Below are 27,043 nucleotides of genomic sequence, written 5' to 3'. Positions count from 1 at the left end.
ATTCTCTTAGGAGTCCATTTTTCCCCCCTTTTTTATCAGTCACACATTTATGCTTGATACACTTTTGTGACTTTTAAATAACTTCTGGTTTACACAGCATAATTCAGTCAGAAGTTTGTGCGTTGTGTAAAATTCCCTTTTGCATAAATGACATTTGCCATCTGGTTATTTGACAGTCCATTTTGCTGTAGTTGAGGAATAGTTAATTGTTGTCATTTTGATAAAATATGCTAATTAACTATTCCTTCAACATCCAGGTAATGCAAGCTGTGTAATTTCAATGATTTGCTGGTCTAAAGCTTTGCTTGTCTGCCTCTGTCCATCTATAGATCAACAACAAAACCAGCGTAATCAGCAGCCCTAAAGAACCCTCTCCTGCTCTGGTACTCTGTCTGTATGACTGTTTGTCAGATGCTTTTTCTTCCCATTGGCTTCACACTTCTCATTTTTAATGTTACCTTTTTTCTTTGTTAGAATTCTGTTCAATTCACGTTCACTTGTGTAAAATCCTGCATTAAAGTCCCCCTGTAGTCAACAATTGTATCCCTTAAAACTCATTTTTGATCACCAAAATGACATATTTAAACGTTTTTTCCTGTGAAAAAAAATCTTCATGCCTTATAATATCTTGAATGTAACTCGACACCCTTGTCTCATTTAGTATTCGCGGTGGTATGCATATGCAAATGAGCCCCGCCTGCCGTCTCCACTCACTCACTCACTCAGCTCAGAGATCCACTCGTTGACGATCACACGTTGATCTGATTGGTTACAAGGTAGTTTGTGACGTCAGAAACACCAACGATATCAAAGCGTGTTTTTGAGACGGTCTTTGGTTCACTGCAGTTTTAAGGAGAAAATACTCAGCAATGCTGTCGACTTATGAATTTACGCATGGTTTGTCTTAAAGCATATTTAAAACACCACATAGAGATATAAACAACGTTAAACGCTGGATTTTCACCATAGGGGGACTTTGAGATAATGCAGTCAGTCAAATAATTACCTATGTCTTCTGAAAGTGCGACTATATATTGTTCCATTTATTTTTGATTTCAAATGTGGCCTATTTAATATGTCAAGCAATCGTAACAATTCCCATGACATAAATTTGTACAGTGGACTGGAGTACTATTGAAATGTTTGAATGCCACATACATGATTTTCTTCACCTGTTCGTGAATTTGACGTACTAATAATTTAGTCTGGGGTTTCATGAGAGTTTTGAAAATGTTTAAGTTCTTAACATTTTGGGAGGTTTTATTTCATTTGGTGCTTAAGGGTCTCCATGTAGCGTTTGTCCGGTACTCGTGTGTTTGCTAACTGAGGATTCTTTCCTAGTGCATACATGAACTAACCACGTTTTCCCAACACGCATCACTGAACATACATGTTAAGAGTGTAAAGACGTAGTCAACAGTTTATTTGGTCCCACTTTATATTAAGTGGCTTTAAGTACTATGTACTTACATTGGAACTAATAATTTGATACAATGGACTTATTGTGTACATACATGTTTTTACACTGTACTTATATTTAAAAAATACCTGCATGTAATTACAGCTGTAATTAATTTATGTAATTACATTTGTAATTACACAGTTGACCCTTCCCTTACACCTTAACCCACCCTTAAACCGACCCATACCACCACACCTGACTCAACCTTACCCGTATCACACACGCCTGACCCTAACCTTACCAGTATCACACACACCTGACCCTAACCTTACCCGTATCACACACACCTGACCCTAACCTTACCCGTATCACACACACCTGACTCTAACCTTACCCGTATCACACACACCTGACCCTAACCTTACCCGTATCACACACACCTGACTCTAACCTTACCCATATCACACACACCTGACCCTAACCTTGCCCGTATCACACACACCTGACCCTAACCATACCCGTATCACACACACCTGACCCTAACCTTACCCGTATCACACACACCTGACCCTAACCTTACCCGTATCACACACACCTGACCCTAACCTTACCCGTATCACACACACCTGACCCTAACCTTACCCACCTGACCCTAACCTTACCCGTATCACACACACCTGACCCTAACCTTACCCGTATCACGCACACCTGACTCTAACCTTACCCGTATCACGCACACCTGACTCTAACCTTACCCGTATCACACACACCTGACCCTAACCTTACCCGTATCACACACACCTGACCCTAACCTTACCCGTATCACACACACCTGACCCTAACCTTACCCGTATCACACACACCTGACCCTAACCTTACCCGTATCACACACACCTGACCCTAACCTTACCCGTATCACACACACCTGACCCTAACCTTACCCGTATCACACACACCTGACCCTAACCTTACCCGTATCACACACCTGACCCTAACCTTACCCGTATCACACACACCTGACCCTAACCTTACCCGTATCACACACACCTGACTCTAACCTCACCCGTATCACACACACCTGACCCTAACCTTACCCGTATCACACACACCTGACTCTAACCTTACCCGTATCACACACACCTGACTCTAACCTCACCCGTATCACACACACCTGACCCTAACCTTACCCGTATCACACACACCTGACCCTAACCTTACCCGTATCACACACACCTGACTCTAACCTTATCCGTAACACACACATACCTGATCCTAACCTCACCCGTATCACACACACCTGACCCTAACCTTACCCGTATCACACACACCTGACCCTAACCTTACCCGTATCACACACACCTGACCCTAACCTTACCCGTATCACACACACCTGGCCCTAACCTTACCTGTATCACATACACCTGACCCTAACCTTACCCGTATCACACACACCTGACCCTCACCTTACCCGTATTAACATACATGTATCCTAACCTTACTCGTATCAAACACACCTGACCCTAACCTTACCCGTATCACACACACCTGACCCTAACCTTACCCGTATCACACACAGCTGACTCTAACCTTACCCGTATCACACACACCTGACCCTAACCTTACCCGTATCACACACACCTGACCTAACCTTACCCGTATCACACACACCTGACCCTAACCTTACCCGTATCACACACACCTGGCTCTAGCCTTACCCGTATCACACACACCTGACTCTAACCTTACCCGTATCACACACACCTGACCCTAACCTTACCCGTATCACACACACCTGACTCTAACCTTACTCGTATCACACACACCTGACCCTAACCTTACCTCTATCACACACACCTGACCCTAACCTTACCCGTATCACATACACCTGACTCTAACCTCACCCGTATCACACACACCTGACCCTAACCTTACCCGTATCACACACACCTGACTCTAACCTCACCTGTATCACACACACCTGACCCTAACCTTACCCGTATCACACACACCTGACTCTAACCTTACCCGTATCACACACACCTGACCCTAACCTTACTCGTATCACACACACCTGACCCTAACCTTACCCGTATCACACACACCTGACCCTAACCTTACCCGTATCACACACACCTGACCCTAACCTTACCCGTATCACACACACCTGACTCTAACCTTACCCGTATCACACACACCTGACCCTAACCTTACCCGTATCACACACACCTGACTCTAACCTTACCCGTATCACACACACCTGACCCTAACCTTACCCGTATCACACACACCTGACCCTAACCTTACCCGTATAACACCTCAATAGCAGCAAAAGAGTTTTAAAATACAACATGAACACAATAAGTACATTGTACATAATTTTCAATGTAAGTACATAATACTTAAAGCCACTTGATATAAAGTGGGACCGTTTATTTTGTATGGCTGTATTGATAAATGCTGGTGTTCTAGACATTTCCTACACTACCAGTTAAACGTTTTCACACATACTAACTCATTTATTATTACTACTAATTCATTACTCTTATTATTAGTGTTGCTTGTGAAGCGAATAACAAGTTTAGTACAAATTTCGACACCTAACTCGACTCGCACCTAATAATGAGTTCTCAAATTATGCTGCTTATCGAGGACAACATTGCTATGAGTTTTATAAGCAATCAGGCATTAGATTTTCATCCAGTGGACGAATAATCCCATAGACTTAACATTGGACAGAACTTTGTGACATCATATCTTCAGAAGGTCTTAGAGACTTGGCAAGCAGCCAATAAACATGGACATTTCAACTTCCAAGGCATGCCATAGCAACCAGTTTCAGCCCCCTAGAAACCACCCCATAGACTCCCATTGAATAAGAATGAGATTGATATCTCTGGATCAGAACATTGTAGAGACACCAGGGTTGTCTCTTTCAACCCAGCTGTAGTAGACTCTAGCAACCATTTAGAGCATCCTAGCAACCATATAGTAAATCGAATGAGTCATCCAAGACAGCAACATAGTGTCGGCCCAGATCCGGCCTACATCTGGGCAGTGTGGAATCCACATGTATCAGATGTGGGCCGGATCTGGGCCGACACTATGTTGCATTCTGAGATATCTCTGGATCAGGACAACATAAAGACATGAGGGTTGTCTCTTTCAACCCAGCTGTAGTAGACTCTAGCAACCATTTAGAGCATCCTAGCAACCATATAGTAAATCGAATGAGTCATCCAAGACAGCAACATAGTGTCGGCCCAGATCCGGCCCACATCTGGGCAGTGTGGAATCCACATGTATCAGATGTGGGCCGGATCTGAGCCGACACTATGTTGCATTCTGAGATATCTCTGGATCAGGACAACATAAAGACATGAGGGTGGGCTCTTTTGACTCAGACCGCCAAATAAGTATAACCCTTGCCTATCCACACCCTAGCAACCATTTTGATGACCCTAGCAACCGTATAGCTACATATATCAGAACCAGAACATTGCATAGACGTGAGAGTTGGCTTTCTAGTGATCACGCAGAAGATCTTAGTCGGCTAGGCAAGCACCTACCATATACGACATAGTGTCGGCCCAGATCCGGTACAACATGGTGGATTCAACATGGCCCAGATATGGGCCGGATCTGGGCCGATACTATGTTGCTGTCTGGGTCACATTTTCAAAAATAGAACCTCATTTTAGAGTAATAGATAAATCATCAAATCTCTGTAAAAAAACACAAATGAAAGTATTAGATTAGAACTAAATAAAGACCATCTGACATTCAGCCATTCTTTGTTAAGATTGCAGCTCGGCTCAGTCTGATCTTTTCTCAAACTGTTCCTGGGACGCTTTTAAACATGACGTCTGTGAACTCATCAATTACAATAATTGTTTTCTAAAGGAATTTATGTATTGGCACAATTCATATTTGTCTACAAATCTAATGTAATGTAAGCACAAGTTACATCAAAAGCATATATGTTGATAAGCTAAGAATGAGTAACATAAATTCAGTCAAGTTTATCCAATTATTTTGACTGATATATCAGTTATATCAATCTACCTTTTTTATCATTTGGTACTACATTGTATGAGGGGAGATCAGTAGAAAAAAAAAAGAAAAGGTATATTGGTGATTTTCTGCCATACATTATCTGTTAAGTTTACAGATATTTTCTTTAACTCTAAGCCAAAAGACAACACAAATTATAATTCCAAACATGGGTAAAAACCCTGTAAAATACCAACACTGTATTTTGGCCCCTATTTTACAGTCTATTTTTACTCTTTGGTATTTCCAGAATCTGCACAAAAACACACAGCTTGCCTTTCAATCAGAACCTGCTGTTCATACTTCTGTGTACGCTTCTGTTGACAATTGCTTTAACATGATTGTGATAAAAATTAGATTTATAGTAATCAAAACACAACCAAATGGTGTCTTTTCAACTGGGTAATTTTAACGATTAATTAATTCACTTTTAATTTAATGCACTGCATGCTTGTTTCGGCTGAGTATCCTGTAGTGTCGCTCTAGTGAAGATGTTCTGTATTAATTTCCCATATTCCCATTACACAATTGTCTAAACCACTATGCTCTTCTTCCTTCCTAAAGTTCACCAAGCTTTGTTAGAGAAAGTTACTTTATAATACCCAGAAATTTTAATATCCATATATGAGCATTCGATGTACTGCAGTTCAAAAACTTAAATTAAGGATGAACCTGACTTCAATTATTTAATTATTGCTTTTTGGAACGTCAGCTGAATTTGTCATTTTTTATATTTCTGCTCATTATTACTGCTGATTTTCCCTTTAATTTCATTGACGTGTTGCACACATATTCACAGCTGGTCACGTTAAAGACGTTCCCGATGCGCTGATCAGCACAGCGTCTCGTTCCGCTTTTTCAGGGACAGTAACAGTCACGTAACCCGAGACGTTCTTCAGTAAACACTTTCATGAATATGGTGCACTTTGATGCCTAATTTTTTAAACATTAAAGGTAAACATTATCTTATGTATAAATAATCTACCATAATACATTTACCAAGCATGAAGTATAGATAGTTTTAACAGAATGAATGTCCTTAATTTTCATATAATAAGCCGTGTCCCACATTACTATCTATTTACATTGTGACTAGGAATGCTCATTACTGTTAATCTTCCCGACCGACAACCGCCGCTCGTTATCCGAGTATTAACCGTTAACTGATAAGATTATAATATTGAATTGTCATTAAAAAAAATTAAATTGACGAGTGTCTGTGACCCGTTAAAAATACCCCCCAAAAATGTCACGGGTTTATATTAACGTGCAAACACAGAACAGATCAACAACAGAACCTGATTCACATCACATGTTCACTCGCCTGCAGCATTTCTGACAGTGGCAACAGAGAAAAACATAAAATAGGCCTACACTAAATATATTTTTTTAACTTTAAATTTAGATGGAAAAAAAGAAAACACTGAATCCATTTGAAGCTTTGAAAAACCGGCAACTTGTTAAACCGGCAGTTTGTTTTCAGTCAGACTAAGTTTTTTCGTCAAATAAAAATAGCAGGGCTACCTCAATCCACACCTTGACTAGTTTTTATTTTTAAAAAAAGTATCACGTCTCCATGATGTGGGGTTAGTCTGGAGCGCAGTGAGAGCCGCGGCAGAAAACAGCCTCTCCGATGGCACAGATATCCCGGGATATAACACAGAGATAACGTCTCGCTGCGGTGGCCAGCTTCGGGAAGCGCCTTTCATTTGCGCGTGGATGTTTGCTTCGCTAGTGATATTGCATAGTACTTGCATTACTGCTGTTTTTAATACCGCGTCGTATATTTTCCAAGTAAGTTCGTCGCTCTTTCTGTGGAAATGGTCCCACACAGACTAGCTACTTTTCGCTCGCTTCATTTTGCTAGCTCAGTGAAATATGTCTGTAGGCGAGTGTGTTTGCGCCTGTCGACGCGCCCCGTGAGTTAACAAATATAGGCTATATAGTATTTTATAGCAAACTGAAAAAAAAACTTCAAAATAAAAAAAACGTTTAAACCGTTTAACTTGATCAGTTACAATTTGTACTTTCGGTTAACGCAGTGGTAGGCAAGTTCGGTCCTAGAGAGCCGCTGTCCTGCAGGATTTAGTTCCAACCCTAATCAAACACACCTGAACAAGCTAATCAATGTCTTCAGGATTACTAAGGCTATAGGCAGGTGAAGATTTTTTTCAGTGTTGGAGCCAAACTCTGCAGGACAGCGGCCCTCTAGGACCGAACTTGCCTACCACTGCGTTAACCGAAAGTACAAATTGTAACTGATCAAGTTAAACGGTTTAAAAGTTTTTTTTATTTTGAAGTTTTTTTTTAACCCCGGGTTAACGGTTAAACGGTCAATATGAGCATCCCTAACTGTGACACCTAAGAAGCATTATCAGCTTGCAAGTAAAGAATGTCATTCAATTTGCACAGATTTTGCTAACGTTTTTGTTAACGGAAAAGAATATTATCAGAACAACCCTGTATCAAAACAGCTCTTTTTTGGCCTTTTCTAAAGGTTAAGCGATATTTGTTTAAAACGTTTCAGGCCACATTGTAGCATATTTCTGAAAGAGTCTTATATCTGTAAGGCTTGGTGTCCTTTAACTCTTCAGCTCTCTGCTACGGACTCTGAACTCTTGTTATTCTGTTTATCCTCCTTTCTCTCTCTGTGCACTTCTCTATCAGGAGCCTCAAACCACTATAATCCACAATCCCACTGATGGAAACAAGGTATTAAGTGATCTTGAAATATTAAAATAAAAGGGCTATAAATGTGGCTTATTGCATCTGATGAATGTTGTCTATTATCACAGTCAGATGATTTATGTCAATAAAAATGATTCAGTTTGTAAAGTAAATTATATATATATATATATATACTCACTTAGATGTTTTTAAAACAAGTTTTCTGCTCAACAAGGCTGCATTTATTTAATTAAAAAAACAGCAATATTGTGAAATATCTTTACGATTTAAAATAACTGTTTTCTATTTGAATATATTTTATAGTGTAATTTATTCCTGTTACCAAAGCTGAAATTTCAGCGTCATTACTCATTACATCATTACATCATAATTTACTCATCATAACACATGATCCTTCAGAAATCAGTATAATATGATGATTTGCTGCTCAAGAAACATTTATGATTATTATCAGTGTTGAAAACAGTTGTGTACATTTATTCACGATTATTTGATGAATATATAGTTCAAAAGAACTGCATTTATCTGAAATAGAAAGCTTTTGTAACATTAAACGCTTACACTGTTCAAAAGTTTGGGGTCAGAAAGAATTTTTTGGGGGAAAGAAATTAATACTTTTATTCAGCAAGGATGCATTAAATTGATAAAAAGTGACAGTAAAGACATTTATAATGTTACAAAATATTCTTGCACAGATGCCCTGCTCTTTCATAATAGTCCAAATTAATAAATAAAACAAAACGCACCTTAAATCCAGGTGTAAACAGGACCCCAGTTCAATTAAGATCAGATCATGTTTAATAAGTAATAAATGCAGAAAGCCAGAAATGTTTAAACAATTCACTGTCACTGAATGTCTGTCACATCATACGTGTTTATCATTGTGTGTTTCAGCTGAGGTCTCAGTCCAGTTGACTTTATACAGTAGAAATACATTGTGTTATTGCTTGGTTAGGAAATGAAACACAATGCCACATAATCTCCAAATGTCATCACAATATATACACTTTCTGTTCTATTCTGATCAATTAACTAGGTTTTTAACCTTCTGAAAGCGGGTTAATCATTTCTCTGACTGTTGTTACTTTTCATTTAACATGAGCCTATTTATGTATATATCTTCCTTCCTTCATGCATATGTTTGTTCTCTCTCAGGAATCATCAGAAAGTGCCAACACCACAATTGAAGATGAGGACATTAAAGGTACAGTGAACCTGACCCAGACTTCAGATCAGCAACCTGTTATTGCTTTACGTTTACCTTTATATTTATATTCATATTCACCTCTTTAGTGAACAGTAGAAGAGTTAATCTCAGACATGAAACATTGACATTTTTGCTTCAATATTTCATGTATAAAAAAAGACTTCTGATCTTTCCTACCTTTTTTCTGTTACGAGTTTTGAGATTAGAAGTCAATTATTAGACCGATTCTTAAACGATTACTCTCAGACAATAAATGTTGAATGCAGCCTTTCACTGTACTTACATACTGTATCATGCTATAAAAATGGAAACATGCAGAATCTGATCACCTGTTTCCTGCATGTGTTATTAGTTTGGCCCACTGTACTCTATCATTTACGGTTGGTGAATATCTTTGAAGCTTTATATCTTATATCTTATATTTTAAGCTTTCTTCTCACATGCCTTCTAACTTTCTGTTCCTCTTTTTTGCTATCGTGAGCTTTGAAGCTAGAACAACAGTTGTGTCCCCCGTGTAAATATCTGTAGATTAGGTTGTGTGATATAAATGCAGATGGTCGTGTGTGTGTGTGTGTGTGTGTGTGTGTGTGTGTGTGTGTGTGTGTGTGTGTGTGTGTGTGTGTGTGTGTGTGTGTGTGTGTGTGTGTGTGTGTGTGTGTGTGTGTGTGTCTGTGTGTGTGTGCGTTTGTGTCATGATATTTAATGGTATTTTCAGTTGTTATTCATTCTGATTCTAAACAGCAAAGGCCAGATTTCATTTCCATAATGACCAACACAATCTACCAAGAGCAGTGTAAATTAGCGTCTGGTTTAATAGTTTTTTAGCCGGTAAATAATGGCGCAAACACCAGTGAATTGACGAGCGCAAACCTTAGTAAATCACCTTGCATCATTAATTTAAACACTCTCCTCCTATAAATACTGTCTGAAAGGGAAACCCCGAAACATGCATATGCAATAAGATCATCTGCAGAAATAACCCCATCCTCGCCTTTCAGTGTTAATTTCTCACTGCGTGTCTTAAGTAAATCCTGACAGTAGTTTTTAACAGCAAAAGAGGGTTTGCGCTGATAAAGCTCTTAGTAAATCTGGCCCTTAGAGTCGTATAAGAGTGAATGTCATTACACCTGTCAAGAACTTCAGAGAAATAAATAAATATTTTGCTTAAATACGTTTTTTTGTACATGCAAATCCCCACTCACAGTTCTTAATCTGACCAGCTCTCTCATTTTGTGAACTGACCATTTTCATAACCAAAATAAGATAGTCAAATACTTGTAGATTAATAATGTAATCACTTCTTTCATGAACAATGCATACATGTTAAACCTAAGTTAAAACCTATGCAGAAATAATCACCACTCAAAAAAAAAAACTGTCCATGTGGATAAAAAAAAAATCACTATTCATTTTAAATTCCCCCAAAACTCTGAAATGGACGGTAAAAGTTGCCATTGGTTCTTGCGCGTCTTCTGAACGAAACGCCATGATGTCAAACCTGTGAAGAACAACTCTTTTTAAATTCCTTTAAATAAGTGAAAAAGATAGATGTATTTACAACAGAGATGTTTCTGTTCCATTTGTCATTCCTTTGCTGTTTCATTCATGTCTGTTTTCAGGGGTGTAAATCTGTTATTCATCTTCTATGTCATTTCTACTCATTTTCCCCTCCTTGCTTTTTGCATTTTGCCCTCCCACTATCAACCCATGTCTACATGATTTGCTTTCCCATCCTTCCATTGATCTGCCAACCCATCCATCCATTGATTTACCAACCCATGCATCCATTGATCTGCCAACCCATCCATCCATTGATCTGCCAACCCATCCATCCATTGATCTGCCATTGATCTGCCAACCCATCCATCCATTGATCTGCCAACCCATCCATCCATTGATTTACCAACCCATGCATCCATTGATCTGCCAACCCATCCATCCATTGATCTGCCAACCCATCCATCCATTGATCTGCCATTGATCTGCCAACCCATCCATCCATTGATCTGCCAACCTATCTATCCATTGATCTGCCAACCTATCTATCCATTGATCTGACAACCCATCCATCCATTGATCTGCCAACCCATCCATCCATTGATCTGCCAACCCATCCATCCATTGATCTGCCATTGATCTGCCAACCCATCCATCCATTGATCTGCCAACCCATCCATCCATTGATCTGCCATTGACCTGCCAACCCATCCATCCATTGATCTGCCAACCTATCTATCCATTGATCTGCCAACCCATCCATCCATTGATCTGCCAACCCATCCATCCATTGATCTGCCAACCCATCCATCCATTGATCTGCCATTGATCTGCCAACCCATCCATCCATTGATCTGCCAACCCATCCATCCATTGATCTGCCAACCCATCCATCCATTGATCTGCCAACCCATCCATCCATTGATCTGCCAACCCATCCATCCATTGATCTGCCATTGATCTGCCAACCCATCCATCCATTGATCTGCCATTGATCTGCCAACCCATCCATCCATTGATTTGCCAACCCATCCATCCATTGATTTACCAACCCATTCATCCATTGATCTGCCAACCCATCCATCCATTGATTTACCAACCCATCCATCCATTGATCTTCCATCCATTGATCTGTCAACCCATCCATCCATTGATCTGCCAACCCATCCATCCATTTATTTGCCAACCCATCCATCCATTGATTTGACATTGATCTGCCAACCCATCCATCCATTGATCTGCCATTGATCTGCCAACCCATCCATCCATTGATCTGCCAACCTATCTATCCATTGATCTGCCAACCCATCCATCCATTGATCTGCCAACCCATCCATCCATTGATCTGCCATTGATCTGCCAACCCATCCATCCATTGATCTGCCAACCCATCCATCCATTGATCTTCCATCCATTGATCTGTCAACCCATCCATCCATTGATCTGCCAACCCATCCATCCATTTATTTGCCAACCCATCCATCCATTGATTTGCCATTGATCTGCCAACCCATCCATCCATTGATCTGCCATTGATCTGCCAACCCATCCATCCATTGATCTGCCAACCTATCTATCCATTGATCTGCCAACCCATCCATCCATTGATCTGCCAACCCATCCATCCATTGATCTGCCATTGATCTGCCAACCCATCCATCCATTGATCTGCCAACCCATCCATCCATTGATTTGCCAACCCATCCATCCATTGATTTACCAACCCATTCATCCATTGATCTGCCAACCCATCCATCCATTGATTTACCAACCCATTCATCCATTGATTTACCAACCCATCCACTCATTGATCTTCCATCCATTGATCTGTCAACCCATCCATCCATTGATCTGCCAACCCATCCATCCATTGATTTGCCAACCCATCCATCCATTGATTTGCCAACCTATCTATCCATTGATCTTCCATCCATTGATCTTCCATCCATTGATCTGCCAACCTATCCATCCATCTATCCTGCCCTTGATGTTCTTCCCATATAAATAAATCCTCTATATCCTTGGGCCAGTTTACCGCCTGTCTACTAGAATATACAAGCGTGAACAATCTCATTCCCGTGAGTCTAGTTCTTCCTCTTCCTCCTCCTCCTCTATCTCCTGGTTCTTCCCAAACATGTGTCCTGAAGAAGTCTGCTGTAACCTCATTCTCAGAGCCCTCCTGGCTCTATACCTGCTGGTTTTCCTATCTGCCTTTTTGGCGTTCCTCTACGCCAACTCAACAGCCGATTGTTGCCAGTGCATTATTCCCAAAGCTGCTCCCAAAAGATCTCAGCTAATCCAGAACCACGTCACCATTCAGTGTAAGTGACAGGAGGGAGACCGGGAGTCAACGCACACTTATAAACTGGTGTACAATACTGCTGAACCAACACAATCTCACGCCAGTTCATATTTATTATGCGTTTTGGCGAATTGGTGGCTTTTTTGTTTGAATTCATACACTGGTTTTCATACGATCTGCTGACAGGTACAGTATGTTTAGGGGTGGACCTCAATGCTTACTTTACTTTTCTTCTAATAATCGTATGTTTTCCCATGAGATTGGCTGAACCAGTAACTAACTATAAATTACTTGAAGCATGTACTAAGCAGACATTATTATTATTATTATTATTATATGATTTGCACAGACAAAACCTCAGCTGATTTTAGTTAAGCCAAGCAATGTCTTATTTTTAGATGCTGGATTCATTTTTCTGTGAAAGCTTGTTTCCGGCACGAAATAAAATAAACCAAAAGGTAACTGCGACTTTCACACTTCAAATTTATAAAGTTATGATGTCAGAATTGTGAGATATAAATTTGCGATTCTGTGAAATAAAATCGCATTTGCAAGCAAAAGTCTTTGCGATTCGCAAGTGCATGTTTGGTGAATTTCTGCACAAAAAAAAAGTGCATTTCTGACAAAAAAGTCTTAATTCATCATTCTGAAATTTACTAATTAATTCTGTCAGTCTCTAACTGATCCGTAGCGGTCGGGTTAGTGTACGTATAAAAACCATTATGTCTATCAAAAGTTCCCATAAAACATGAAAATACAAAGTGTGTGTGTGTGTGTGTGTGTGTGTGTGTGTGTGTGTGTGTGTGTGTGTGTGTGTGTGTGTGTGTGTGTGTGTGTGTGTGTGTGTGTGTGTGTGTGTGTGTGTGTGTGTGTGTGTGAGAGAGAGAGAGAGAGAGAGAGAGAGAGAGAGACCACAAAACAAGATGCCATTCCATTTTGACAATCTATCAGCTTTCCTCTTTCAAGAGAGGGAAAGTGTTTGTAAATTCTATAGTGCATAATGTATAACCCAAAAATCAATTTTGCGATTAACTTATGAGCTATGATTACCTTACATATCTTGCTTACAATCAACTACAGTGTTTGTCTGCGCTCCCATTGGTTGTCCGAGTATTGTGTTGCTGTTTCTTCTCATTTGCATCAGTAAAATCACCAAGCCTTGTGGAAAATGAACAACTTGCTGGCCAGTTTCTCTGAGAATCTGTCACTGTGAGCACACATTACCATGGAAGAAATAGAAATACAGTTTACTATGATTTATTAACCTGGTTGGACACAGCGAATACAAGCTTTCCACACTCTAATGCCATATACCATTTACTTGCTTGTCTTATTTAGAGTTTGATGAGATAGAGAGTGCTCATTTGCTGCTGTCATTTTGTCAGTGTCACTAAAGCACTGAAGCGTCTCTGCAAACATCTGTTTTGTCTCTAGTTTTGATTGTAAAGTGTCCCTTGAGGTGCGGTGTGCTATAAGACGTTAAAGGAGCATCAGTGCCCTCTAGTGGCTATAAAAATAACTCCACAATCAAAGAGATGTTTCATTTCAGAAAACACAATTCCACAATCTGACTGAAAGTTGACAGACTTATAGTTCACCCAAAAATGAAAATTACCCCATGATTTACTCACCCTCAAATTATTCAAGTTGATAAAGTTTAGAATATGGATTTTGAATTTACAATTCAACAATAAAAAAATGGTTGTCAAAAGGTACACATTGTTCGGAACAGATTTAAAAGAGCTATTTATTGGTTGCACTGTATTTTTGTTTAAGATAACTAGTGTGTTTTTCACTTTTTGTTCGATGTTTTCTTTGTTTATTTGTGTGCTTCAGCACGGAAACAGGAGATCATTAAAATCACAGAGCTGCTGATTGAAGCCATTAATAACGGAGATTTCGAAGCATACACGTGAGTGTTTTTATTTCATTGCTTTCCCTTCACTCTGTTAACAATATCTTGTCTTAATATGTAAATAATATTCCACAGGAAGATCTGTGACCCTGGACTGACATCTTTTGAACCGGAAGCTTTGGGAAACCTGGTGGAGGGCACGGATTTCCACAGATTCTACTTTGAAAACTGTACGTGATGTTTCATGCTAAAGGAATCATTTACCTAAAAGTCTGTCATCATTTACATCTTCCATGGAACAAACAGAATGATGACACAGCTTTTTGTCTGTACTAAGAAATTGAGTTGGCTGTCAAGCTCCAACATGCATATTGTTTTAAAGCTGCAGTAGGGAGTTTTGAGAAAATGTTGACTTAGCCTGAAAATTTGAACAAGCACAACTTACAGGTCCAACCCCCTTGCTCTCTGCTGCGCTACAGCCCTCCCTCCACAGCTCCTCCTCCACAGCTCCTCCCTCCACAGCTCCTCCCTCCACAGCTCCTCCCTCCACAGCTCCTCCCTCCACAGCTCCTCCCCCACAGCTCCTCCCTCCACAGCTCCTCCCTCCACAGCTCCTCCCTCCACAGCTCCTCCCTCCACAGCTCCTCCCTCCACAGCTCCTCCCTCCACAGCTCCTCCCTCCACAGCTCCTCCCTCCACAGCTCCTCCTCCACAGCTCCTCCCTCCACATCTCCTCCCTCCACAGCTCCTCCCTCCACAGCTCCTCCCTCCACAGCTCCTCCCTCCACAGCTCCTCCCTCCACAGCTCCTCCCTCCACATCTCCTCCCTCCACAGCTCCTCCCTCCACAGCTCCTCCCTCCACAGCTCCTCCCTCCACAGCTCCTCCTCCACAGCTTCTCCCTCCACAGCGGAGCTAGCCGTGAACGCGCAGGCTAGTAAGCAGGACCACCGATGACGGCGGATTATAAACAGTTATGGAACATTCACTAATAGGGACGAAACATCAACAATATGCTTTACATTGACTATGGCCTGCCCATACTTTGACTACAAACTTGGTCCTCAAATCATTATGTATTTTGCAATACATGTAGCAGCTAACTTTCTAACGTTGCACTCTTTCTATAAGTTATAAATAGCTAGTAAGATAACGTTAAAGGATTAGTTCACTTTTAAAAAAACTTTTCCTGATAATTTACTCACCGCCATGTCATCCAAGATGTCCATGTCTTTCTTTCTTCAGTCGAAAAGAAATTAAGGTTTTTGATGAAAACATTCCAGGCTTTTTCTCCATATATTGGACTTCAATAGGACACAAACGTTTCAAGGACCAAATGACAGTTTCAGTGCAGCTTCAAAGGGCTTTAAACGATACCAGACGATGAATAAGGGTCTTATCTAGCGAAACGATCGGTAATTTCAAAAATAAATAAAAAACTTTAAGTTTTATAAGCACAAATGCTCGCCTTGCTCTGTTCTGTGATGCACGTTCGTGACTCTCCTGTTCGAACTCGTTCATCAAAATGAACAAATCTTTTTTCGAGTCATTTCGTTCGTTGAATGAACGAAATGACTCCGAAAAAGACTCGTTCAAAATGAACAAATCTTTTTTCGAGTCATTTCGTTCGTTGAATGAATGAAATGACTCGAAAAAAGATTTGTTCATTTGGATCAACAAATTTGAACAGAAGAGTCACGAACGACGGTACGCGCTCGCGCTGTGCAAGAGAGGGGTGATCAGCGCGTATACGAGCGTGATTGACACTGCTAAGACATTCCTCCTGGCTCTGATTGGTTGTTTCTGACCGGGAGCGGTGTATTTCTGCAAATGGCAGTTGGACCACAGGGAGGAGCCAGAGGAGCTTGATTTTTCCACAGATTATCTGTCTGATATTCTACTGTCAGGACATAATGACAGTTTTAACAAATATTTGTTTACAAAAGCTACCTACTGGAGCTTTAATGAGTTTAATATCTTTGAGATTTTATTACACTTGCTGGTTACAATATGCAAACGCAGCTCAGCATCTCTTCTGCCACTCAGTCCGGCTGAGGGAACGTGTTACGGCGGGAAAGTGATGTCAATGCTTATCCTCTATATTTGTGCTGTGGACTCTGCTATTCTTTTACGTTTACAACGATTTTAGAATGATATCATTAAAGGTGCAGTGTGTGATTTTTTGCGACATCTAGTGGTGAGGTTACGAATTGCAACCAACAGAAGTTACGGTGGCCGACAGGAAAATGTCATCGTCTGAGACAGCAGAGAGTAGCCAGTTCAGCAATGAGGTTTTTTTACTAGGATAAATTAAGAAATTATGCTTACTTAATTTTTCAGTAAAACTATGTTATTGCGAATATTATTGTTACTTGTTCATCATTGTGTCAGTGTTTTATTCGCTGAAGAGCAACATAGTAACGAAACACGCTTGTCCGTTTAGGGCTACTGTAGAAACATGTCGGCGCATTTCAATGTAAGGGAACCCGCGGTGCGTGTAGACAGAAACTGCTCATTCTAAGGTAATACAAATATAACGGTTCATTAATAAGGTCTTTATACGCCACTGAAAACTTCTTTTTCAAGGTAGTGAGGCAACGCGCTCTGTAGCGCGGTGTGTTCGCTGTCGGCTACGCTAGAAATATGACCACACAATATGTCGACCTCCAGAAGGGAGCGCCCGCGGTTATGGAGATATAAATGATCATTCTAAGCTAATAAAAACATAACGGTTCATTATGCAATGTCTTTATACTCCACTGAAAACATAGTTATGGATCTTATATTGCATTTCTGTCAATAGATCCTCATAAATATTAGACAATGCACTTTTAAGATTATAGTTATCGTCGTTGGAGTGAACGGCCCTTTACTCTGCTTATTGAGCATTTATATTGTTTCCACTGGGAACAACATACAGTAGACTGTCTTCTAGACTTCACTGTCCGTCTGCTGTGTCTGGAAATACGTTCAACATCCAGTCCATCTCGTATGAAAGATGCTTGTCAAAAGTAGGTCTTTGCTAACAATAGCAAAAGCACATCTAGAACACATTTATCGGTCCAAACACAAAGTATGCGTGATTGGTTAACTCTATGTGAACCACCATTTTTAATTCCCTCTAAACATTATTGTTCTTCTGCTCTAGCTCTCTCCAAAGGCCACAAACCCATCCACACCATCTTGCTGAACCCTCACGTACACCTGATCGGTGAGGACGCTGCGTGCGTGGCTTATATAAGGCTCACCCAATACATGGATGTCAACAATACGCCTCGCACGATGCAGTCGGAGGAAACACGCGTCTGGCATCGTCGTGATGGAAAATGGCAGAATATCCACTTCCACCGTTCTGGCTCGCCAACTGTGCCCAACAAGTGAGATCTGTGTTTGTGTCTCGAAACATCCCTGACGAAGAGAGTTTGAATTAGGGCTGCACAATTAATCCTAATGAAACCGCACGTGATTTGGCAAAGGCTGTGATTATTATATGTGCAGTTTGTCAGGGAAGAACGGCTGATCGGTAGTAAGATTGCCAGAGGGCGTCTCGCACACACACGCCAAATATGCCCTGCAGAAGTAGATAACACACATCATTCCAGGAAATACTATCGCTGTATCTGAATAATCTGAAGATTGAAACGCTTTGATTAAACATGACTAATAAACACACGACTGCCGTATTCTGTGTCAGAAGCTCATCATCTTACAGGAGGAGGAGCTCAGCTGTCCTGATGAAGTGAGTTTGGAGGAAAAGCGTGTTATTAAATGTAGTCTTTTGTTGGACAAGAGGTTCATAAATACTTCTCATGTTTGGAAAGATATTTGACGAGTGTTGCTTTTTCAAATGCACATTATAAGTGACTCAAACTCACAGTGCTTTTACAGAGCCAATCATCACTGACGAGCTGCGCATAACAAATAATCACAGCATTTGCAATTTCAAATCGCGATAAGCCAACTCGATTTAATTGCGATTACATGTAAATTGCGATTAATTGTGCAGCCCTAGTCTGAATCTAACAATATTTCTTTACTTTTTCAGTTAATATGTTCTCCGGAGCCCAGCCGAGCTTCATCGAGTGTCCGCTGACTCAACCATGATCTTCAGTTCGCTCTACTGTACACGAGTCTTGTTTACATTTACTGCTGGACTTCTAGAATATAGAGCGTGGAGTCCTTTCATATCAGGATTTGTATGCGAGTACATTACATGTATTGAGTATGCTGTTTGCACACTGTACTCATTTATGTGAAAAGCATGTTCTTACTTAATACTCTAAACTTTTTTAAAGAATTAATTTTTTTTGTATAACAAAATATATGAAGATGTTTGTTAGTAATCTGTGGTGTTTGGGAACAGGGGTACTGTATATCAGAAAATAATTATTCAAGTTTTTTTTTTGTTTTAATTAATGCCGTTAAATCGATTAATCGCGATTAATCACATCTAACAGAAACCTTTGTAAATATATCATATGTGTTTGTGTATACAGTATATACTGTACACACACACATATTTACAAACTTGTAAATTAGATGTGATTAATCGCGATTAATCGATTTGACAGCACTAGTTTTAATAAAATTTGTCATTAATGACAAATTCAAAATAGCAGATAATTTACATATTTCTTAAAAGGACCAATATGAGCTTGCTTACGGTTTTTAGTGATGTACATTTCGTGAAGTTATGTGAAGTGCTATTTCTGCTTTACACTCTGGAGTATTAATAGTTTATTGTTGATAAAGCGGAAAGGTTTAGAGTTTTATTTGTATTTCTTTGGTCATTCATTGTCATGCTTATATCAAACAACTGAATGTGTGGAAGAAGAATGTAACTCACACTATATTACACCAGACATGCTCAGATGCCCATTCTAATGAACTGTGTGAAATTTAGATTTGTTGTGTTAGTTTTTATCGGGTTTCTGCTTCTCACTGGAATTTGCGGGACTCTTCAAAGAAAAGAGGACGAACAGGTTGCGTTGTCATTTTGAGCTTTTATGAAAAGTGCATGATTTTCATCACTCATAACCTTCCTCTCATTTCTCATACGAGCCTCTATTGTGACAGAAATAGCCAAATCTTTTGAAGATCTTCTTTGCAATGGTCAAGTAGAATACAATAACGTGATACACATATAATTCTGGATTAGCTTTAGTTTCCTCATTTTACAACATTATATCATTATATTACTGGAGGACTTGATAGATTTCTAAATACTTTAAAGTGTCTAATAAAATGTGTGATTTCTGCAAAATGTTTGTATTGACATTATTTTGATATTATACTCATCATGACCAATTAATTCCATCTAATCTTCATCAAACTGTGGAAGAATTTGCATTAGTTTTAGTTATGCCTGATAGTAGGAATATTCTGTTTCTGTTTAGTGGAAAATTTATATTTCACCAATGTTAAGCCTTATTGATTCTTACAGAGACATAACCAGAACTTCATTAGATGATTAAGACAACTTTGCAGATCCATTTGAATGTTTGTATAGTGATTCGTTACTGTTATGTACAATTAATAATTTGCTTAAGTTATTTAACCCAGAATATTTGTGTAATGACTGCTGGTTAACAAAAACATCAGATGTAGAGAAATATTTTGTTTTGTTCCTTTTCCTTTTGTTTAGGTAATATGCATGCCCCGCTTATTGAGCTTAAACTGTCAAATAAACACAAAGTTCACAAACACAGTCGACCATGTCTGTGAACGTAAACAGCAGGGAAAGAAACCGCATGTGTATATTAGATCTGTGTATTAAAGTGACAGCAGCGTAATATTAGTAAGATTAACATTTCATTTTTATTTTACATCATTGCAACAGCAAAAGAAAAAATGAACAAAACTGCCAAACGTTGAACCACTCGTCCACACTGTTCTACTGTAAGGAGCATCACAAACAGATCATAATCATAATCACATTCAGCCATTCCTTAAAAAATGAAGAAAAAAAATGGAACAAGACAGAAAATGTTATAGAATTAAAAATTCATTCATTCCTTAGCATGTTTCTAATAAACAGCAACACATTCTCTCTCTCTCTCTCTCTCTCTCTTTCTCACACACACACACACAAAAATAACAGATGTGAATTATGACAGCATTCTTATTGAACGTTAAAAAAAACAATTTCATCCACATAAACTGATAAATTCTCAATCTAATTAAAAACCATTCAGAAGCATTCTGGGATTAAGAAAGACTACAACATGATATTTATTGGTGGCTTTTAAATCTCAGTATAAATACATAGCCAGTTATTATTTCAGATATCTGATCGCTTGCACTTGATTAACTGCGGTTACAAACTCACATGCCTCGAAGATATTCAGATGATATTTGATCAGGTCTGTAGAGAGATTTTAAGCATGTAATCGGACATGTTTTTAATTACAGCAGTCCGTTGATGCAGTTGCACAGCAATTACAGGAGACAAAAGAGTATATGACAGAGTTCGAACAAAGTCCAGTATTTACAGATGTCTTGGTTTGACATTGAGCTCAGCATCAGTCATTTTTCATTATGTTTAGTTCTGCTTCTATAATAACACAGCAACCAAAATGAATCACACACACACACACACACAAAACATCTACGTTTTCATACAATTCACTCAGCAATTTGGAAGGAAACACTATCTTTGGTCACAAGATGAGAAAATAATTCAGTCAGGAAAATAAGAAAGACATTCAGCCATAAAGCGGTTAAAATGTTTACATTATTTGCCATGAATGAGAAGATCAAGCAATAATAAATAAGAAAAGACAAAATGGGATCTAGGAGCCGAGTGAAGAATTATTTTGAGTGTGTATGAAAGGCCTACAGACGTAAATCAGCAGGAGTGTGTAGAAAAGGCCTACAGACGTAAATCAGCAGGAGTGTGTATGAAAGGCCTAGTGGAGTTATTGTGTGTCCTGCTCTCCGGCGTCTGGCTCCGGCTCCGGCGTACAGTAGCGCTGAAGCAGCCGGTGCAGGTGCTCCTGAAGGTCGTGGGGTCGCAGAAGGTCGTGGGGTCGCTGAAGGTCGTGGGGTCGCGGGGCGTCCTGCGTGTCCTCCAGCCGCTCCAGGTGTGTTTGTTTGGTTTGGCCGTCCTTCACTACCGTTCGTTTCTGGGTGCGTGTCTTATGCATGCGGGTCCTACAAATCAACACATCAGAGTCACGACACCTGTGAACATCTTTAAACCCAGACAGCAACATAGTGTCAGCACAGATCTGGTACACATCCGCTACACATGGATTCCACACAGCCCAGATGTGGGCCGAATCTGCAGGACTGTAGGAGTGTGGGTCGGATCTGGGCCGACACTATGTTGCTCTCTGGGAAACGGAATGATTAGTAAATCAATCCTTTAGTTACACTCTCCAAATATTAAAGAGGACATATTATGCCCTTGATGTTGTTTTTGGGCTCTACTAGAACAGGTTATCATGCTGCTATGTTTATTTCCCAGACAACAACATAGTGTCGTTCCAGATCCGGCCCACATCTGGTACACATGGATTCCACACTGCCCAGATGTGGGCCAGATCTGGGCCGACACTATGTTGCTGACTGGGTTCTCCTCTCTTCCTAGTCTGTCAGTAACGCTCTGTTTAGTTCCTGTCTCTATGAAGCCCCTCCTTCTGAAAAGCACACTGTTCTCTGATTGGTCGGCTGGAGCAGTGTGTTGTAATTAGTCAATCGTTTCGAGTGTGTTTTGGAAATGTCCTGCCCCTTACCATAACCACCAGTTTAACAAACTACTAACTAACTCAACCCCCCCCCCCCCCCCCCCCTCCTTTATTGTGCATATTCATTATTTGAATAAGGAATATTGTGACGTGTTCATTCCTGGAAGAAACTCAAGACCACAATGGAGGCATTTCAGGGAGTTCAGAACTTTGCAAAGGTTTTTCATGCTCAAACTGCAACATTACACACTAAATAAATAATAAGTTCTCTTTAAAAGCCTTACTGAACAATCCCACCTTAGCAGCTGTGGCTTTGATCTGCAATCCCAGACAGCAACATAGTGTTGGCCCAGAACCGGCCCAGATCTGGGCCATTTGGAGTCCAGATGTGGGCCGGATCTGGGCCGACACTATGTTGCTGTCTAGGATATTATTACACCAGCTTTCTTAATTTTAAGACTATGGAAGTCATGTGTGTTTGGACAGTTTTAAATGACATGACACAAAAATACTGTAGCATGTTGTTGCTGAGGCAATAATAGGGTTATTGTAAATTAATGTTACCAATTTACCTTTAATTCATTTAAGCATGAACGCAGGTCAGAATAGAGGTGACAGTCACTAAATAGTTTACTGAAGACCAGCATATAGGATGTTGATGTACATAATACTCATAATATGCAATACGTTTTTGAAAATTGTTTTCTACAGGTGAAGAGCTAAACCAGCAGAAAATCAGCATAAACCAGCCTGAATCAACCCAGACATCAACATAGTTCCGGCCCACATCTGGTACACATGGATTTCACACAACCCAGATCTGGGCCAACACTACGTTGCTGTCTGGGAACAAACAAATTCATGTTGGTGTAATATGTAATATAGCTAATAACTGTTTTCAGCCAGAGAAATAGTGTACTGAATGCATTCTTGAAATTTAATTTAGGGATGCACTAAATTAACATTTTGGCCGATACAATAACCGATAATTCTTTATATTTGAAAGCCGATGACCGATATATTAGCCGATAAATCTAAATCCAAATTTTTACGAGCCTGATTACAAAAACAAGTCTCACCATTAAAAGCCATGTATCAAGCACACAATTATGATGTTCTCATTATGATTTTATGCACTTTACTGTATTTTCCTTTTTTGAAGTGATTCCAATCATATTTCAAGCAACAGTATTACATTATTTATCAGCTTTAATATATCGGACAAATCTTCTTACCGGGCCGATACCGATAACATTAAAAATTAACATATATCGCTGATACCAATATGGTGGCCGATATATCGTGCATCCCTAATTTAACTGCATTGAACATCCCCTATTTGATGTTTGATGCAGAGCTATCAGTAAGCAGTGGAGCAAAGAGTGGAGTGAGTACTGTAACAGTGGAGTGAGTACTGTAACTGGAGTGAGTACTGTAACAGTGTAGTGAGTACTGTAACAGTGGAGTGAGTACTGTAACGGTGGAGTGAGTACTGTAACGGTGGAGTGAGTACTGTAACTGAAGTGAGTACTGTAACAGTGGCGTGAGTACTGTAACTTAAGTGAGTACTGTAACTGGAGGGAGTACTCTAACAGTGGAGTGAGTACTGTAACAGTGTAGTGAGTACTGTAACAGTGGAGTGAGTACTGTAACAGTGGAGTGAGTACTGTAACAGTGTATTGAGTACTGTAACTGGAGTGAGTACTGTAACAGTGGAGTGAGTACTGTAACAGTGGAGTGAGTACTGTAACAGTGGAGTGAGTACTGTAACTGGAGTGAGTACTCTAACAGTGTAGTGAGTACTGTAACAGTGGAGTGAGTACTGTAACTGGAGTGAGTACTGTAACAGTGGAGTGAGTATGTAACTGGAGTGAGTACTGTAACAGTGGAGTGAGTACTGTAACAGTGGAGTGAGAACTGTAACAGTGGAGTGAGTACTGTAACTGGAGTAAGTACTGTAACAGTGGAGTGAGTATGTAACTGGAGTGAGTACTGTAACAGTGGAGTGAGTACTGTAACAGTGGAGTGAGAACTGTAACAGTGGAGTGAGTATTGTAACTGGAGTGAGTACTGTAACAGTGGAGTGAGTGAGTAATGTAACAGTGGAGTGAGGAGCGAGTACTTTAACTGGAGTGAGTAATGTAACAGTGGAGTGAGTGAGTAATGTAACAGTGGAGTGAGGAGCGAGTACTGTAACAGTGGAGTGAGTACTGTAACTGGAGTGAGTACTGTGACAGTGGAGTGAGTGAGTACTGTAACAGTGGAGTGAGGAGCGAGTACTGTAACAGTGGAGTGAGTGAGTAATGTAACAGTGGAGTGAGGAGCGAGTACTGTAACAGTGGAGTGAGTACTGTAACTGGAGTGAGTACTGTGACAGTGGAGTGAGTGAGTAATGTAACAGTGGAGTGAGGAGCGAGTACTGTAACTGCAGTGAGTAATGTAACAGTGGAGTGAGTGAGTAATGTAACAGTGGAGTGAGGATCGAGTACTGTAACAGTGGAGTGAGTACTGTAACTGGAGTGAGTACTGTGACAGTGGAGTGAGTGAGTAATGTAACAGTGGAATGAGGAGCGAGTACTGTAACAGTGGAGTGAGTGAGTAATGTAACAGTGGAGTGAGGAGCGAGTACTGTAACAGTGGAGTGAGTACTGTAACTGGAGTGAGTACTGTGACAGTGGAGTGAGTGAGTAATGTAACAGTGGAATGAGGAGCGAGTACTGTAACTGCAGTGAGTAATGTAACAGTGGAGTGAGTGAGTAATGTAACAGTGGAGTGAGGAGCGAGTACTGTAACAGTGGAGTGAGTACTGTAACTGAGTGAGTACTGTAACTGGAGTGAGTACTGTAACAGTGGAGTGAGTGAGTACTGTTACAGTGGAGTGAGTACTGTAACATGTTAGTAAAGTAACACACTGTAGCTTAGAAGGACACAAGGCAGTTTGGTTTTTAACACACACATGCCTCTACAAAGCCTTCTTGACCGGCACGGCCTCATATTTTAAAATGCCATTGTTTCTGGTTTAGCATCAACTTTGAGTAAATTGTGAAAACTCAAGCAGCAGATAAAGACATCTGTCGTCTTAAGAAATGCATTATGTTGCAACACTCGGTGGATTAGGTATTATTAACTGCTTTTTTATTATCATCACACCATTCCCCTGATCTGTTAAATGGACATGCCCCTGTCCAGACCTTCTGACCACTGATCCGTCCTCTTTCACCGTCTCGCTCTCAGCTAAATGAGGCAGGTGCACTTTCCCAAAGCTTCCTACATAGCTCAAAGCCTAGACATACGAGAGAGAAATTACTCAGAAATATAAGACATTTAACACCACTTACAGTTCAGCAGTGAACACCAGTGGTGAAACATGCTTCCTGAAGCTTCGAATTCTTTGTGAATCATTTGTTTGGAACCAGTGATTCGGAGCGAGTACCAAAACTGCCAAAGTCACATGATTACAGTAAACAAGGCTTAATGGCATTATAATTGTTTCGAAACGTTTTCAAATGTCAATGATTCACCGCTAGAGGGCGATGATCTCTGTGAACTCATGATCCAGTGTATATATGATTTTTTATACATTTGTAGACAGTTACTGACACATTTATATAATAATAATTTTTATATAATATTATATAAAAGAAGAGTTGTAGTTAAAAGTCTCTTACTGGTCTGATTAACCAAGCTCTCCATTAAACTAACAAAACAAACCCAACAATTTAACAAAATAACTCATATTATAGAGACTCTCCATATTTAATGGTATAAGATGATTTGTTAACTGCATTTAATGGATGACAGCTTCAATGAAACTGTATTTTGTTTGTAAAAGCTGTTTTTCTGCATGTTTTGACTGTTTTCGCTGTATTTACACTGTTCTGACCAGCAGGGGTCGCCAGCAAATGGAGCTTCCATCAGTGAATCATTTAGCGAGTCAATTGATTCAAAGCTTCAAAACCCTTGGTTTCTCCCATCACTAGTGACCACTCTAAACTTGAGCTAGTGGTACAAAAAAATGATATTTACTTTACTATTAACTATTGACCAAAAAGGTATTTGGAAACCACCCATAAACATATTCCAAATGTAATTGCATTAGATAACAACCAAATATCTCAACCTTTTCAAAGTCGTCTTTGGCTGATGGGAGATCTGATGAGAGTGAAGGGTCCCCGATTAGTTTTTCCATTCGTTCTCCTTGCACTACCATGGTTTTGACGACCTTGCTGACCTTCCGACCTTGAACGGGCTCGTCCTCGAACTCAGAAGCCGTCGCCCCAGTGTACGAGAACGGTTCAGAGAAGGTCACCTGAAATGAGATGTCAAACAATTAGCATTGTCTTTATAGAGGGGGC

At 40.0% G+C, this 27,043-nt stretch overlaps 2 protein-coding genes across 22 annotated transcripts in view; one reads left to right on the top strand and one right to left on the bottom strand.

Annotated features, from left to right (window-relative positions):
- camk2d1 (calcium/calmodulin-dependent protein kinase (CaM kinase) II delta 1) overlaps positions 1-20,263 on the top strand; it is a 105,962-nt gene extending 85,699 nt beyond the window's left edge. For 2 of the 18 annotated variants that reach the window (XR_013194594.1, XR_013194596.1), the window contains exons 14-20: positions 330-383; positions 9,296-9,344; positions 14,983-15,058; positions 15,137-15,231; positions 18,149-18,377; positions 19,046-19,405; positions 19,540-20,263. Coding sequence is in view for 11 of the 18 variants with exons in the window: in XM_077201556.1 (XP_077057671.1) it covers positions 330-383; positions 8,120-8,164; positions 9,296-9,344; positions 12,875-13,165; positions 14,983-15,058; positions 15,137-15,231; positions 18,149-18,381 (843 nt within the window). In the remaining 7 variants the exon portion in view is untranslated. Of the gene's footprint in view, positions 1-329; positions 384-8,119; positions 8,165-9,295; positions 9,345-12,874; positions 13,166-14,982; positions 15,059-15,136; positions 15,232-18,148; positions 18,382-19,045 lie in introns of those variants that run through there. The other 16 variants (XM_077201545.1, XM_077201544.1, XM_077201546.1 and 13 more) reach the window with 12 other exon arrangements.
- A 535-nt stretch (positions 20,264-20,798) lies between these two features.
- The window catches only part of ank2b (ankyrin 2b, neuronal), a 155,896-nt gene continuing 149,651 nt past the window's right edge, over positions 20,799-27,043 (bottom strand). For 3 of the 4 annotated variants that reach the window (XM_077201486.1, XM_077201485.1, XM_077201484.1), the window contains 3 exons: positions 26,809-26,997; positions 25,880-25,971; positions 20,799-22,152 (listed from right to left, as the gene is read on the bottom strand). In XM_077201486.1, coding sequence (XP_077057601.1) covers positions 21,918-22,152; positions 25,880-25,971; positions 26,809-26,997 — 516 coding nt within the window. In that variant the 3' untranslated portion in view covers positions 20,799-21,917. The remainder of the gene's footprint in view (positions 22,153-25,879; positions 25,972-26,808; positions 26,998-27,043) is intronic. The other variant, XM_077201487.1, reaches the window with a different exon arrangement.

The sequence above is a fragment of the Siphateles boraxobius genome, unplaced genomic scaffold (genome assembly GCF_051911475.1).
Source record: "Siphateles boraxobius isolate OS27281-9 unplaced genomic scaffold, OSU_SipBor_1 48, whole genome shotgun sequence".
Lineage (NCBI taxonomy): Eukaryota > Metazoa > Chordata > Actinopteri > Cypriniformes > Leuciscidae > Siphateles > Siphateles boraxobius.
Note: the sequence above shows the minus strand (reverse complement) of the source record. Positions and strands in the feature narration are given on the sequence as shown.